Raw genomic sequence first — 18,398 nt, 5'->3', positions numbered from 1 at the left:
AAGATGAGAAATGAAATCGTCTTCGTTCCATTCTAATTAATCATGGACATCACAGCAGGCCATATTGTCTAAGCTTGCCCTGTAGTTATAAATTGGCCTCCAGCCGAAGTTGCTGGAGCAAATTCCAGTCCTGTACAATGCAAAGGGCTGAAATTTTACTGTAGTACAACACTGAACTAAAGCAGGAGTTTAGCTCTCGGAGTTGTTAGCACTGTGGTCTGTGTGTGTGATCAAAAGATAAAAGATTCCACAAACCAGCTTAACTGAATATATCTTTGAAAATCTAAAGGAAATGTAAACCTTTTGAAGAAAAAAACACATCTCACTGTATGAAAGCTAACAGAACCTTACAGAAGATCAGCTTATACTACAGATACCAGTGGATTATTTCAAACATGTGGCTACCACTGAGATTCACTATGATGTTTTTAAAGCAATAAAAACCAGCCGTTTTGTCCTTCACACCACAAACAGTCTGGATACACACATTCAAGAGAGCACAATAATAATTTAAAAAGTACTATTTCCCAGTGCTTCTTATGACCGCTGTATTATTTATTTGATTTTCTGACATTTCACATGTACCCCAGAGAAGACAAAATGCACAGCAAAAAACACAGGAAAATAGCTGGTTCACAGAGCATGACGTAAGAAAACCAATATTCTTCCACTAGAGTTTAATGTTACAAGCTGCACAGTCATTCCACAAAATTGGTGGCTTTTTCATTTTGAATAGGAGATTTTTCAGTAATTTTCTTTCTGATTTTTTAAGAATGTCTTTTAAGTGTTAATAGGTTTCATTATATAACCTCAAGCAAACTTTTTTTAAAAAATGCATTTTAAAACTATTTTAAAAAAGAGAGACTTGTTGCCCTTTATGTTTTCAACGGAATTGAAAATTATTTTAAAACCAAACCAAATTTTAATTATATATATATATATATAAATTATTTATTTATTTATTTAAACAGAAAGTAGTATATATATATATATATTATAATTTATTTATTTATATATATATATATATAAATTATTTATTTATTTATTTAAACAGAAAGTAGTTGGAAACACAAGGTTGGGGACAGACCAAAACATGCATCCTCATTAAGAAAGTTTCTGGATTGTTGATTGTGTTTTACAAGCTACAGTAAAGTTAGTGACAGCTTTTCACTGTTAAAGACATTGTTTACACAAATCTTCACAGGGGACACCTTTCTGTAGAATGACCATCCAGTGTTACAAAACATCTCACCTGCGCTACTTCAGCGCGGCGCGTCATGCTCGCGCTCCGAAAGAGTAAAGTAAAGCCCGCTCACCATACCTGCAGAACTCTGCACCACTGTTTAGTGATTTTACAATTCTTTGAAAGTATCACATATCTATACGATTACTGTTTTTCTCATGAACTCCCCATAACAAACACATGGACCTCTGGCACGGATAGAGGAGCCTTGAGGACACATATTAAATCAGTTAATTTTAGTGCTGTGATTTCACCACTTCTCACCTCCGACTCCAGCTGCACCAGCTCCATTTTGGGCCATGGTTCTGCCAATTGAGCAAGTGGCATTGTGTGCGCTCCTTCTTGTCTCTCTCAAGTACTCAAATTTGGACGGGGATTTCTTCCGAACCCGTGTATTCCCTGCTGGAACGACCTGATCTTTCCCTTTGGATCAGGAGCAAACGGGCGACTTTCCTTTCTTACAACCCGCTCAGGACGCACATAGTCACTCCGTGGAAAATCAAAGCCGTTATTCCCGTTTAAATGACGTTGACGGATTCTCCTCTCTGTCCGGTGAGGAAGAGGAGTTGCACAGCCCCGTTCCTGGAAATGAACAAATCTCTCCCACTTACTCACACACAGGTGGACTCGGGTTTAGAGGAACATGCGCCGTGCGTCTGCGGCGATGAAACGCGCCTCCTCCGAGGAAATGAAATCAAAGATGTTATTGTAATGAGGTGGCTTCTCAGCTGACACTCACTATCGGTGCGCACGCAGGAAAAGAGAAGCCGATGCTGTCAGTAGTGTTCCGCTCTGTCTGAACCGAATCCGCAGTGTAAAAGCGCATGAGCTTCAGCCAATCATTGGTTCGAAGACAGTTCTCAGCCAGCCCCTTTCTCCTACTACCCCTCTACGGACACCCCTCTCTGGCCACTTACTGACACTGCAAGCTCTCGGTATGGTCACAACCAGTTACACTCTTGCAAACATTGATCAATGTAACATTGATACATTTAAAGCTACACTTTGCCATTTTTTTTAAATAAAATAAAAAATAACACAATGTTATAAATAAGAGATTGCAAAGAAAAAAATTCCTCCAAACCACGTCTTTGTTTTACTCAAATACACGTTAATAAACCAATAGCCTACTAACTATTTGTATTAGTGTTGTAGGGACGGATTCATCGGGAAACTGCATACATACGTCATCCGTGCGCAGAGTAGCAGAGCCGAAGCACAGCCAAAACAATGTTCTTCCACAAAACGTCGTTTTTAGAGGGTCAAATGTTACATAGTGTACCTTTGCGATATTTTTTATTTTCATATAAATATGTAAGCGGTAATTTCAATAGTCTAATACGTTTATAAGAAAACTAAAACATTTTCAATAGAATTAAATGGCGAACTTTATTGCAGTTATTTGTTTATATGACATTTGCAGCTTCTACCTTTCAAAAAAGTATGCTGTTGTAATGTTATTAACTTTGACACATCATACTACTCAATATACAATATAACTAATGACATCCGTATTAATGTATACAATAGTATTTACATGGAACTTAGAGAATATCATATTAGTAAATTTCCCAAAAAAATTATTAAAAAAAAAACCGTGGTAGGTAATAAAATGCAACTGTTCTACCTCCTAAAAAATGCTACCGCCTAAGCACTGAAAATAGAATCAACCAACACAACATCAAGCTTTATTTACACATTAAATTAAACAATATTACCATAAACAGAAAATCAAATTTTTTTATTTTTTACTAAATTACTATCAACAGAAATAGAGATGGATGTAACAAAGTATTCCCCAGTGCTGGCATAAGTAGCCTATCCTCTTTTCCATCATGCCAGGATTGCTATTTCATGTTGTCAATTGTAATTGTCTTGTTGGCTTGCCCATTTTGTGACAAGGCAGAGACATGCCAATACCTCTTGACTCTTTATTCTATCAAAGGGAGCAGAGAAGAGCAACTGTTGCTTCCCGCTGAGAGTGGTTACCACTGGCAACCACAGACCATCTGCCAGAGTGCCGGTGAATCTGTTGCCAGAGTAAAACAGTGTATGAATGGTTGTCTTTATGAGATGGTAGTGGGTGGATATGGAGTGTGCATGGTAGAGGACCATGTTTCATTGAGTCAAATGATGGCACAAAGCACAAAATGCTTTTAATGGCACTCAAATACACTAATGATAATATAGGGCTATGTCAGGCTAAACTGTGACATTTTTAAAAGGAATCAAGACTAAGCCCTCAATGAAATTCCTTAATGTGGACATAAAATCAATTATGCATGAATCTTTTTCACAAAAATAAATCATAGGCATTACAAACACTCGTTACCCTCTGTTGTATGTGTGTGTGTGTGTGTGTGTGTGTGTTCTGCACTAGACTGCAGTACAAACAGCTATTATGTACACAGATATCAGATGCACATACTCAGCTGTACCATGCGATTCTCTTACTCTTTACTGCTAGTTTGGCCTATTTCAGTAAGTACCTGGCAATCTGCCAACCAGCCTGTCCCTACGGTTACTGTACTGTAAGTCAAAAGCGTCTGTTAGAACAGAAAGTACTTGGTTCTAGTGCATTGTGAACACCATGATTTTCCGTGCAAAGGATATTCTCCATATTATTTAGTCTAGAGAGCTTGCAAGAGCCTCAGAAAGGAATGATTAAAATGCATTCTGAGCATTACTGAAATACTAGATGCATACAGACAGTAGGAGCTGGATGAATTCAGATTAAGCAATATTTTATATAACACTTATGAGAACATTACATAACACTTAAATAAAACATATGAGAAACTACGTATGAGAACTTTGTATATATATTAATGGCATTAGTAAATAAGTGCTCATTAATTCCACCTGGAGGCCGGTGATATATCACACACTGCAGATCTTAAGTAGTTTATTGTATTTGGTTATGCATCAGTGAGTCTGTTTGTCTGTTTGTATAGAACTGTGCGTGAAATCTCATGGCTGTTTTTCCATCTGAGCCCTCTGGTGGAACCTTTAACACAGCTTATGTAAAATTTCTTCCACAGTGCACAGATTGATGTGTTCAGACAGGAAGTCTGGTGCATACTGTATGTGCAAAGGATGTTGATGCAAAGCCTTGCAAGAAATAATGACCAGTCAGAACACTCTTGATGATTGTTGGTTTTATTCCCTGCTCAAATAATTAAATTCTGGCTTAGGAATTAATATGAATTAATAACTTTATTAGTTTATCAAAATCTGAATTTTAACTCATTTCCTTTTAAAAAGGAAATGTTTTCCACAAACCCCCAGTACTTCTTTTTCAGGCCCCAGTTTGAAAACCCCTTGGGTGTATACAACATAAAGATGAATTCCAGTTTAATTAAACTATATATTTGTGTCCTCAACAATCAAGTAAAAACTTTGACACTATTTGGTTCAGTAATTTTACATGCCTCCACTGCTGTTATGTAGTATTTATTTGATCTAATAAAAAGGCAGCCTAGGAATATCCTGCACTTCCTCCATGGGTAATTGTATCTGTACTTGGTGCTGTGATTTGATTTCCAGCCAAAGAGCTGCATCACTTCACCTCCAACGACCTCCGGGAGTCCCTCTCTTGATCACGCTCAAGCATCATGGGAAGATGACTCATACTTAACACAAGACATGCCACAATTATAACCCCTCACCCAATATGCACATGTACATACAATAGCCTTGCATATGCTCTCTATTATTTCTTGAATAACTTCAACAGTGTGCCTCCCTGCCTAATTCCACACACACACACATTCTATTCAGCAGGATGTCCACCCTCCTCACACCCACACTACATCACACACACCCATACGCACATGTGAATTGTTGGACGATCAGTAGGAGGTGTGTGTGGGTGTGAAACGAAGCATGCAGCAGACTGCAGGAGCCACGGAGTTGCTGTGGGCAGAATAATAACTGGACTGCATGAAAATCTTGATGGCAGTTTTGAGTGGCATAATGTTAGTTGAACATGCATACTAATTCACACCACTTCATTCGAAAGAAATTCAGCATCCAATATTTACATTTAGACAGTTCATTAGCTAGCATACTATTTCTCACAATGCACTGGGTCTCTTGGTTGTTGTAGCAGGCAGTATACAGTACTAGTTTATTAAGCAACATATGATATAAAGGTATTGTTCAAACCCTGAAGATTTATTAGCTATTGCCATTGTGTATATGAGCATTCTTTGTGTACTGAGACACTCCTCAGACTGCTCTAGAGTGACTGTTCTTATAATTAATAAGTACAAATTAGTCCACAATGGATGTAGTTGGCAGGATACACTCATGTAGGCAGTAGAAAATGTGTAATTATATATAATATAGTTTTGCATGTTGTATGAAAGTGACTATGTTTAGAATGGAGTACCAGTAGATGGAATGCCAAGTCTGCCAAAAATAAAAAATATATAAATACATAAATAAATATACAAATAAATGTAAAAAAAGAAAAAAAAATAATAAATATATATATAAATAAATATACATAGAAAAAGCAAAAAAAAACGAAAAGAAATAATTATTTATACATTTATTTCCTTATTTATGTATATATTTATTTTTTTTTCCATATTTATTTACATCTACATTTATTTATTTATACATTTATTCATTTATAAATTTATTTATTTCTACATTTATTTATTTTTACATTTATTTATTTCTACCTTTATGTTTTTCTACATTTATTTATTTCTTCATTTATTTCTTCCTACATTTCTTCCTGCGTAGGGTAATGAGGAGGGCGTAGTTTACCTCAGACATAGCAATCGAGCTCAGAGTAAGCGAAGGCGAAGGGTTGAGGCCACAGTGACACCCTGTGGCGAAATACAATAAGTATCACTGACGTTGATACGGTCTGTGACTGCGAGGTATATGGTTAAAATCTTACTGTGTGACATGGATATGCTCGTCTTTATTCCGGACATGGTCGTAGAACATCGTTTGGTCTGGATTTGTAAAATGTCCTGGGCTAACAAACATGAAACAGGAACTCTGAAACGGAAGCGCTTTATTTTTTCCATTTTTCGGTCAAAAACTCACGGAAAGGAAGCAGGGCACATAGGCTACAGTGAAGTCAACGCAAGCATATTGACCAATGCCTTTTGAAACGAGACCATTGCATTTGAATGTAGCCTAATTTCCAAAACAATACTGACAGCAACAGCCTTATTAAATGTATGAACTTCACGTTAATCCACATCGATAAATTCAGTTAGAGGATAAGACTGTAGCCTATAGGGCAGTTAGCCTACCACTAAAATCCAACCAGATCTTCATCAGAGCCATCAATACAGAAGAGATCTTAATGCATTTACACAGCAATTAGCCTACAAGTGCATACAAATATTATGAAGTGTCTTAGGCCTACATTTTGAAGACATAAAATATGACATGATGGAATCAATGAAGTGATAGCCTACGTTTAATATGAAACTAAAACAGACACCAGGTGGCCAGAAAGTCACTGTCTTAATGAGTGAGTTCAATCCACTCGTTGATACACCGAATCAAAAAACAACTCGACGTGTTGAAGCGATTTGTTTCTGATCATTTATATTTAGGCCTATGCGTTATCTAAATAATTTATAATAGACTAATAATAATAATAATAATAATAATAATAATAATAATAATAATAAATAATAAATAAATGACCAAATGCTCAAAAAGTTGGCAGAGAGGGGTCATGTTCGGGGAAACAACATAGTTGTTGATAGGCTATATTTTTCGGGGCCATGGGTTTAATGCGCAAACCCTGCGTGACCATATAGCAACTATTCAGAAATGGAATAACGAATGCATTAATATTTTGTTTTGAATTTAAGAAAAGTCGATTGAATATTTACAGGGTTTTATCTCCTTATTATTTTCAGAATAGTAACGTCTTTGTAACCAACCACAGTGATCAAAAATCTCTATCTAATAGGCTACTTCAAAGATCAAATCAAATTATATATTGTAAAAGTTTGTACAAATTTATGTAGCCCAAAAAACCATAACAAAAAATAGCCTACACATAACTTTTAATTATTATTATTATTATCATTCTTTCTTTCTTCTTTTATTATTATTATTATTAGGCTATTGTTATCATCATCATCAGCAGCTGGCAAAACCATAATGGAATCTATTTAAAAGGGAATGATTGTGGTGGGAGTTTGGTCAAAAACTATTGCAGTGATAGCCTACTGCGAAATATAACGGGTTGAAATAAAAGACGTCGCCGTCCACAGAGACATTTCTATGTGCACTATTTCATCCGTGAAAACCTTAGTCCCCTGGCTATCATTTCAGAATCTGCAATTCAAAATAAATTTTGCCTGCCACTGCAGCAAATTCAGCAGCTTTTAAATATTGTTTGTTGGTCCGACTTTGTCAAGACAAACCCGACGGAGCTCAGCCCCGAAATTCAGCTGCTGTCGCTCTTCTCTTTCTTTACTTTCCGCTGTAGCTGTTGGGTCCGTGTATATTTTGGGTCATTTCGATTTTCTATTTAAAAATAAATAAATAAAGATAAATGAGAAACGGTTTGATTTTCGTTTTTTCGTTTTGTTTAAGAAACGGAAAAAGAAAATGGAGCTGGATTTTACGTATTTTTGGTTTGTGGGTAAAAAATGAGATTATGTTTTAATATTTGTTTTGAATGTGTGGGCGGCGCTGAAACGCCCCCTTTCATCCCTTCTGTACCCGCACCGACAAGCAGCAACCGCAAGCTCAGCAGTTAATTTTCACCAGGAGAGAAGCGGCAGACAGCAGAGTTTATTAATCCTGCGGATTCTTTGCTAGTGGTGCTTGCAAGATAAAATAATAATAATAATAATAATAATAATAATAAATTAAATAAATAATAAACTATAAAAAAAAAAATAATATTATATTTTTCCGGCTGCTATATTGACAAAGCAGACTTGACAACTTTATTCATAAAACACCAATTGAATTTTACTTTAGCCGGTGATCTACAACGACATGGAATAAAATATAGGCCTAGCTACTACTAATTTTTTGCCTACTTATTTTATTCTAGGCCATTCATTAAAAAAAATAAAATGGGAAAAATCCAACCCCACATTTATAATAAATGTATATTAAAATAAGTTTTCCCCATAATTAGTCTACTTTAAATGTTTAATTATAGGCTATAGGCTACTTAGAATTATGAACTGGAATTCACGAATTCTGTAGATGACCTTTTGAATATAGTGATGGTGTGACATAATTACAGATAATGAGTTCAGACGGGAAACACTGCACCTCTGGTTGGTTTCATTTCATTACATAGGCCTAAATATAAAATTATTATTATTAATATTGTTATTCTATTTAAATGGCTTATTTTTAAAAGTAGACATGTCCAGCTAGACATGGTTCGTCTGATGCATGAGCCTGGTTCATTTCTGACGTTTCAGAAAGAAGTTAATGTAGACCGAGATGGCAGAAAGCAAAATCCTGTTGAGTTTTGTAAGGTTTTAATGTTATTTAGGGCCAGGGCCGGCCCGAGGCATAAATAAGGCGAACTAAGCGGCCGCTTGGGGCCCCCCAATAATTTATTTTTTTATTATTATTGTTATTTTTTTTTACAATTAACTTAAACAAGTGATATAAATGAATGAATGAATGAATAATGAACGAATAAATGAATAATTCAAGACAAAAAAAACTTATTTACCAACAACTGCTGCTGTGTCTGCTAGCGTTTTAGTCATGCGCAATTGCACATAGACACCTCGCGTGCATGACAATTCGCGCCGGCACGCAAAGGTGGCGCGTCACTGTAATAAATGATAAACCATGTCACAAAAAGGATGTATCACTCTGGTGCCCGAAAAGAGAACGAAGAGAAAGAAAAGGACATAAAGGTGGCTTGTCGTTTTGTACGTTCGAGAGTCTCAAATTTAGGGACCGTGTCTAAGTTACATGCGTATATTGTTATACACTTTTCTAAACCGTCAGTAGCATTGAGGAGATGACTTACAGTCATAAAAACCACTGTAATTGTTCATCTAGGTGTCAGCTATAATGCACAGTTGAATATAATGTTGAATATTTTATTAAAACAAACTGTAAGACATATGTAAATTATGCTACTTTTTCACATGGGCTCAAAGGCAAATTTGAAGCTCATAGCATTTTGAGGAGAAAGACGTGCAGTCACCTTATACATTTTTATATATATTAAAATAAATTATAAATCATTTAGGTAAAAACGAGGCCCGTTGGAATCACTTTCAGGCACATTCCTCGTTAAAGTTTTTTTTTTTTTTCTTCTCAGGTTCCATTTACAAAAAATAACCCATGGGTTTATCAATAACACCACAAATCATTGTTCTTGTAGCCATGGCAACTGCAAATTAACCATGGTTTTTTGTTACTTCAAATAATAATTTACAAAGAAGTATTAAATACTGTAATATTTTTGTGTGTTGTTGTTGTTGTTGTTGTTGTACAGGACCTTAGCCATCAATAGCCTTTAAATTAACTTCATATAAATTATTGCTTATATATTAAAAAATATGAGGCAATAATGTTTGGTTAATAATATACACTGTTAAAATACATATTGTAGGCACATACAAAATAACAATTTATGTACATGTTATTAAAATGCCTGCACAGGGAGCCAAATGCCATGTAATTGCTGCTGTTACATTTTTTGCTATAGATACACAGCATATATAATTTCTTCAATTTGGCAAATTATTTATTTCATGTTTTGTGACGTTTGTATTCAGAAGTTTAAGAGTGAAGTATGTCTAAGTATTGATTTTTATTTATTTATTTTGTATTAATACATAACCTCACTGTATTCATTTATAATGTAACACTTTAGTGTGTGGTGACATTTGAACGCACAGCGGGACTCCGCCATGTGTCAAATAATCTGCTTAGGGGCCCCCAAGAGGCACTGAGGGACTCGGACGCATGGTGGAAGGGGGGGTGGCCCCCAATCAAAATTCTGCAGACTTCTAGGGCCCCCAAGAGGCTCGGGCCGGGACTGATTTAGGGTGTCTTACGACCAAAACTGGACGGAAGCTGAAGCTCTTTCCACAACTTATCGGGCTGGAAGTCTGTGGATCGGGATCCGCCGATCGGAGACGTGCAGCAGACTACACTCTACAAGATCAACGCTTCAGGGTTGTGTTGTTTTGTATAGCAACATGAAAAACTGTTCTGAGGTTTTAGGCATAGATTAAAATTAGTAGGCTAAAAAATCTGGCATTTCATGACATTGTAATGCTGCACAGTCATGCCATACCAGAGTAAATTCAAGTGTCATTGAATAAATTAATTTCTGTTGGTCAAAAAAAAAAAAAAAAAAAAAAAAACAAAAAAAAAAAAAAAAAAAAAAACAAAAAATATATATATCTATACTATCTAGATATAGATATATATATTATATAGGTATATATATATACACACTATATAGATATACTATTTTTTTTTTTTTTGTTTTTTGACCAAAACAGGAAGGTGTAATTTATTCAATGACATTTGATATTATATATATATTATATATATATATATATCTATATATAATATATATATCTATATAAAGCTTGCAAGCACCCCTAGCAAAGAATAGTTCAGATCCGACAGGATTAATAAGAAACACATCTGCTGTCTGCCGCTTCTCTCTGTGGTGAAATATGAAACTGAGGCTTGCGAGTTGCCGCTTGTCGGTGCGGTACAGAAGGGATGAAAGGGGCGTTTCAGCGCCAACCGGCGCACAGTTCATAACAAATATTAAAAAGCATGGGCTAATCTCATTTTTACCCACAAACCAAAATACGAAAAATTTTCGTTTATTAAGCTAATTTTCGTTTTCCGTTCTGAACATTTATCTTTATTAATTTAAAAGATAGAAAACCCGCCTCGAATGACCAACATTAATACACGGACCCAAACAGCTACCAGCGGAGAAAGCGTAACGAAAGAGAAGAGCGACAGCAGTTGAATTTTCGGGGCCTCTGCACGCTCGCCCGTCGGGTTTGTCTGACAACAGGCGGACCAACCCTAACAACAATATCTAAAAGCTGCTGAATTTGGCGGCACGAGTGGCACGGCAACAAATTTATTTGAATTGCAGATTCTGACGCATGATAGCCAGGGGGACGTAAGTGCAACGTTTTCCACAGGATGAATAGTGCACATAGAAATGTCTCTGTGGTGACGAGCGCCGTCTTTCGGTATTTCAACCCACGTTATAGACGGTTGTCATCGGAGCGCACGCGCCCGGACCCTAAGTTTAACTTCAGGTCTGGTTATATCGCGTCTGGCATTGCTGCGTTGCCATCTACAACACGCAGTTAAAGCCTGAAGGCTGATGAGTAGCCTGAAGTTGGGCCTCAGGTGGTTGTGCTGCGTGGATGTGTTGTTCCATACATTTTATTTATTTTGGAGGAGACTCGCCACAATTTTAAAACGGATGATCGATTTTCGAAAAAGGCTTCGTTAATAAAACACGAGTAACGTAACATGTTATGTTATATGCCTGAAGCAGCAGTGTCATGAGCGTACCAGCTCTGCTTTGTCTACAGCTGTTACGGGGGAAACACTCTATTTCTCGCGGCTTTATGTCCATGCTTTAAAACATCTCCTGCTGGCAAAGAATGAATTGGCATATCCATTAAGTCACGCTGATCCTGATCCACGCAGCAAACATTATTTTGTTGTTATCAAAAAATATTCTACTCTAGAGGACTTGACGGTTGTTATTTGATTCTATTTGGAGTCTAACGGAAGTTAAGTTAGGTCCAAAAAGCGCTCACGCGCATTAACGTGTTGTTTATGTTGATGATGCGTTGAAACCGTCTATATTCGCAGTAGGCTATCCCTGCAATAGTTGGACCAAAACTCCACCACCACAATCATTCCTTTAAATAGATTCCATATGGTTTTGGCCAGCGGCTGCTGATGATGTTAAACAATAGCCTAATACAATAATTAATAATAAAAAGAAAGAAAGAAAGAATGATAATAATATTAACTAACTACAAATTAAAAAGTTATGTAGGCTATTTTTGTTATGTTTTTGGGCGACATAAATTTGTACCAAACTTTTACAATATATAATTTGATTTGATCTTTGAAGTAGCCTATTATAGATAGAGATTTTTGATCACTGTGGTTGGTTAAAAAGACGTTACTATTCTGAAAATAATAAGGAGATAAAACCTGTAAATATTCAATCGACTTTTCTTAAATTCAAAACAAAATATTAATGCATTCGTTATTCAATTTCTGAATAGTTGCTATATGGTTCACGCCAGGTTTGCGCATGAAACCCATGGCCCCGAAAATATAGCCTATCAACAATTATGTTGTTTCCCCGAACATGACCCCTCTCTGCCAACTTTTTGAGGCATTTGGTCATTTATTTTATTATTATTATTATTATTATTATCATTAGTCATTATTAGTCTATTATATTATATTTAGATAACGCATAGGCCCTAAAATATAAAAATGATCAGAAAACAATCGCTTCAAACACGTCGAGTTGTTTTTGATTCGGTGTATCAAACGAGTGGATTGAAATCACTCATTAAGACAGTGGTAACTTCTGCCACCTGGTGTCTGTTTTAGTTTCATATTAAACCGTAGGCTTCATCACTTCATTGAATTCATCATGTCATATTTTATGTCTGCAAAATGTAGGCCTAAGACACTTCATAATATTTGTATGCACTGGTAGGCTAATTGCTGTGTAAAGGCATTAAGATCTCTTCTGTATTGATGGCTCTGATGAAGATCTGGGTGGATTTTAGTGGTAGGCTAACTGCCCTAAGGCTACAGTCTTATCCTCTAACTGAATTTTATCGATGGGGATTAACGTGACGTTCACTACATTTAATAAGGCTGTTGCTGTCAGTATTGTTTTTGGAATTAGGTACATTCAAAAGCAATGGTCTCGTTTCAAAAGCATTGGTCAATATGCTTGCGTTTGACTTCACTGTATAGCCTATATGTGCCCTGCTTCCTTTCCGTGAGTTTTGACCGGAAAAAAATGGAAAAAAAAGAAAGCGCTTCCGTTTCAGAGTCCCTGTTTCATGTTTGTGTAGCCCAGGACATTTTACAAATCAGACCAAACGAGTGTCCTACGACCATTGTCCGGAATAAAGACGAGCATATCCATGTCACACCAGTAAGATTTTAAACCATATAACCTCGCAGTCACAGACCGTATCAAACGTCAGTGATACTCATTGTATTCGCCCACAGGGTTGTCACTGTGGCCTCAACCCTTCGCCTTCGCTTACTCTGAGCTCGATTGCTATGTCTGAGGTAACCACGCCCCTCCTCATTACCCTACGCAGGAAGAAAGTAGGAAGAAATAAATGAAGAAATAAATAAATGTAGGAAAACATAAATGTAGAAATAAATAAATGTAAAAATAAATAAGCATGTAGAAATAAATAAATGTATAAATGAATAAATGTCTAAATAAATAAAAGAAGAAATATAAAATAAATATGGAAAAAAACTAATATATACATAAATAAGGAAATAAATGTATAAATAATTATTTCTTTTCGTTTTTTTGCTTTTCTATGTATATTTATTTATATATATATTTATTATTTTTTTCTTTTGTACATTTATTTGTATATTTATTTATGTATTTAATATTTTTTTATTTTGGCAGACTTGGGCATTCCATACTAGTAGGCCTATATTGCATAGCTGAACAATACAGAAGATGATCAATGTGCTACATTGTTTTACACATTACATCACTACTGCATTTGAATTTCAGTGAGCACTATCATTTTCTAAAAATAAATATGCTGAATTTTGCATTTTTGAATCGAATTTGGTGCTAAAATGTTTTTTGGCAATCCAGTTCAATCCGTTCAATCCGACTCATGAACAGGATTGGGTTGCATCCAAGAATTGTACAAGTAACTGTATTTGAACCTCATTATTGTTTTCAAGGACCCATAATCATATTAGCTTACTTATTAAATGTTGTCAGAATACTTTTGGAATAATACTCTTGCAATGAGCAAAAAAAATAAGGCAATAAAAAAAAGCCTGGCAGTCAAAGGACATTTGTCTCTCCCTCCCAACAGAGGTCCTTACCAAAAAATTCTTGTGCATGCACACTCTAATCAGCGTTTCCCCACACGGTTTGAATATATTGCAATTGGCGAAATGCAATAATACTTCCCTGATTTGTGAGCTTGCATTACGAAATTGAATATGATAAGATAAAAGTTTGTCTGTTTGTATAGAACTGTGCGTGAAATCTCATGGCTGTTTTTCCATCTGAGCCCTCTGGTGGAACCTTTAACACAGCTTATGTAAAATTTCTTCCACAGTGCACAGATTGATGTGTTCAGACAGGAAGTCTGGTGCATACTGTATGTGCAAAGGATGTTGATGCAAAGCCTTGCAAGAAATAATGACCAGTCAGAACACTCTTGATGATTGTTGGTTTTATTCCCTGCTCAAATAATAAAATTCTGGCTTAGGAATTAATATGAATTAATAACTTATAGTAGTTTATCAAAATCTGAATTTTAACTCATTTCCTTTTAAAAAAGGAAATGTTTTTCCACAAACCCCCAGTAACTTCTTTTTCAGTACTTCACCCCCAACAACCTCCGGGAGTCCCTCTCTTGATTGATCACGCTCAAGCATCATGGGAAGATGACTCATACTTAACACAAAGACATGCCACAATTATAACCCCTCACCCAATATGCACATGTACATACAATAGCCTTGCATATGCTCTCTATTATTTCTTGAATAACTTCAACAGTGTGCCTCCCTGCCTAATTCCACACACACACACACATTCTATTCAGCAGGATGTCCACCCTCCTCCACCCACACTACATCACACACACCCATACGCACATGTGAATTGTTGGACGATCAGTAGGAGGTGTGTGTGGGTGTGAAACGAAGCATGCAGCAGACTGTGGGGAGCGACGGAGTTGCTGTGGGCAGAATAATAAATGGACTGCATGAAAATCTTGATGGCAGTTTTGAGTGGCATAATGTTAGTTGAACATGCATACTAATTCACACCACTTCATTCGAAAGAAATTTCAGCATCCAATATTTACATTTAGACAGTTCATTAGCTAGCATACTATTTCTCACAATGCACTGGGTCTCTTGGTTGTTGTAGCAGGCAGTATACAGTACTAGTTTAGTAAGCAACATATGATATAAAGGTATTGTTCAAACCCTGAAGATTTATTAGCTATTGCCATTGTGTATATGAGCATTCTTTGTGTACTGAGGGGACACTCCTCAGACTGCTCTAGAGTGACTGTTCTTATAATTAATAAGTACAAATTAGTCCACAATGGATGTAGTTGGCAGGATACACTCATGTAGGCAGTAGAAAATGTGTAATTATATATAATATAGTTTTGCATGTTGTATGAAAGTGACTATGTTTAGAATGGAGTACCAGTAGGCCTATATTGCATACTGAACAATACAGAAGATCAATGTGCTACATTGTTTTCACATTACATCACTACTGCATTTGAATTTCAGTGAGCACTATCATTTCTAAAAATAAATATGACTATTTTGAATTTTGAATCGAATTTGGTGCTAAAATGTTGTTGGCAATCCAGTTCAATCCGTTCAATCCGACTCATGAACAGGATTGGGTTGCATCCAAGAATTGTACAAGTAACTGTATTTGAACCTCATTATGTTTTCAAGGACCCATAATCATATTAGCTTACTTTATTAAATGTTGTCAGAATACTTTTGGAATACTACTCTTGCAATGAGCAAAAAAATAAGGCAATAAAAAAAATCCTGGCAGTCAAATGCACATTTGTCCTCTCCCTCCCAAAGAGTTCCTTACCAAAAAATTCTTGTGCATGCACACTGCTAATCAGCGTTTCCCACACTGTTTGAATCTATGCAATGGCGAAAGAAATAATACTTTACCTGATTTGTGAGCTTGCATTACGAATTGAATATGATAAGATAAAATAACCTAGTACCAGAAATTACAATGGTAAGAAAACACTCCTTCTATTTATTTGTTCTTGCAGGCTGCATGCAAAAACAAATACAAACAAATACAGTGCAATTACTGTAGTCCAGTTCCCTGATAAATTACTTATGAATCAGATTTTCTTTAAGGATTTTTTCAGATTTTTCTTGTTTAGGTATTGATCACAGGATAGACGTAAAGGTTTGAATTTGTTGACTGAATTTGTCGATTGTGCTATCAGTGTATGTATCATATGAGATCAAATAAATTTGATGCCACTTCTAACTAGTGTTTTGAGTATGTGTGTGAGAGAGAACGTATTTTTCAATTTTTTTTTTTTTTTAATTTGAAATACTCTGTTGGCATGAGAAATGTACAAAGTACATAACAATACACTGTAACAACAACAAATAGCAATAAAACAGTTTTAGAGGTAAATAACGAATAAAATAAGATTTAAAAAAGCAAAAAACAGAAAAGGAGACACTGTGCTCACTGTTATGTTATGAGTTTCCAGTTCATTCATCACTCTGGAAATGGAATGTCAAGTTGATCATTGTGGGATTCAGTGCATTGTGCTGGGGTTATGTGGCACATTTCAGGAAATAGTTGGTAATGCACATACTGTGCAGAGTATAAAACTGCCTACCATCTCCATTCAAACATAAAATGCCATTCTAAAAATGTTATTTCAGCTAGCGAGGCCTAAGAGGCAGAAGGGAGGTCTAGAAAAGTAGTCTCTAAATCCAAAATATCCTCCAACATTTTGAGCCATCTTGTGCATGCAAAACTCACAATACAGTTGCTTTTAAATGTTATGCAAAACCAGAACTGGCAAAGTACCTTACAGCCCATTTGAATACATTAATGCAGATTAAAATGAAACAGCACAGTTTCTCTAAGAGAGTAAGAGGGAAAGTGTGCTTGATTTGTTGCAAATATGCATTTCTTGTATCGTCAGGAAGTTTATCAGTGTCCTCACTCCGTCACTTTCTGCCAGGTGTGAATTCATTTGCTTCTGTGTTGCATAATTAGTCTTTTCTTAGCAGCCAACTTGAGAAAAATAACCAGCAAAGTGAGCAAACACTAATTATGAAAAACAGATTGGATCAGGCCCTTTTAGAAGTCAACACCTAAATGGAAGCATGCATCATTGTTTACACAAGAGAAGTGGAATGATGAGGAAGTATTGGTAAAAGGTGTGGAATTCTGGACAATATGAGATTATCTAGATCTAGATTTGTTAAGTGTACTGGCAAAACAGCAATTCTTATTTCTTGCATTCAACTGTCAACATGAAGAACCTGATGTGCTCAGACATGCAAAAGATTGAATGGTATTTGACTATTTCCTTGCAGCTTTAGAGATAATATGAAAGCCTCAGGGATTCGGATTTATACATTAGTTAAACTGAGATCTGAGAACCAATACACAGTTTAAAACCAGCCCAAGGGTCAATTTCAAATGATTGTGGTACTAAATAAATGTTGAATTAAAGTACTGTAATTATTATAAATAAATAATTAATTATTTTTATAGCACAGTTCTCAATACACATTGCTTTCAATGCAGCTTTGCAGAAAATCATGATGTTAATGTTTATAATGTCTTCATGCCTTTGGCATTTAGCAGATAAGAGGTGAGCGATAATATAGTTTACATATTGCAACAAAACATCCAAAAAGTAGGCAGTTGAGGTTTGCTAGTATATCGTGAGTGTATGAAAAATAACCATGTTTTTTTTTTGTTTTTTTTAGTTAAAGTGTAGTAACCATGCATGGATTTTTGGTATATTGGTTACCACTTGTATAACCACTGGTTTATTAAACAGAGTTTTACTATAAATACCTATGCTGTACAATAGAATGCAAATCAAATCATACACTTGCTTTGCTTTTGAAGCGGCTGCTCTTTAATTATATTTTTTATCATCTATTCCATATCCGTATTTTCTGAATCATATGGTTTCTGAGATATTAATTTAATTTAATTTAATTTAATTTAATTTAATTTAATTTAATTTAATTTAATTTAATTTAATATTACCTTATTGCACATGCATCTATAACTACAGAGACACTGTTTGCAATAGGCTGGATCTGTATAGGAAGAATGAATTATAGAGCTCATTGGAGCCCAGACTGCTTTTAA

At 35.5% G+C, this 18,398-nt stretch overlaps 1 protein-coding gene across 1 annotated transcript in view; it reads right to left on the bottom strand.

Moving 5' to 3' along the window:
- Positions 1-2,080, bottom strand: part of LOC109108447 (ribosomal protein S6 kinase 2 alpha-like) — a 57,890-nt gene extending 55,810 nt beyond the window's left edge. The window contains 1 exon segment of the mRNA XM_042774137.1: positions 1,508-2,080. Coding sequence (XP_042630071.1) covers positions 1,508-1,570 — 63 coding nt within the window. The 5' untranslated portion in view covers positions 1,571-2,080.
- Between the last annotated feature and the right edge of the window lie 16,318 nt (positions 2,081-18,398).

This window comes from Cyprinus carpio, chromosome A17, assembly GCF_018340385.1.
Source record: "Cyprinus carpio isolate SPL01 chromosome A17, ASM1834038v1, whole genome shotgun sequence".
In the NCBI taxonomy this organism is placed as follows: Eukaryota; Metazoa; Chordata; class Actinopteri; order Cypriniformes; family Cyprinidae; genus Cyprinus; species Cyprinus carpio.
The sequence above is the reverse complement of the archived record's forward strand: the minus strand, read 5'-3'. Positions and strand labels throughout refer to the sequence as shown.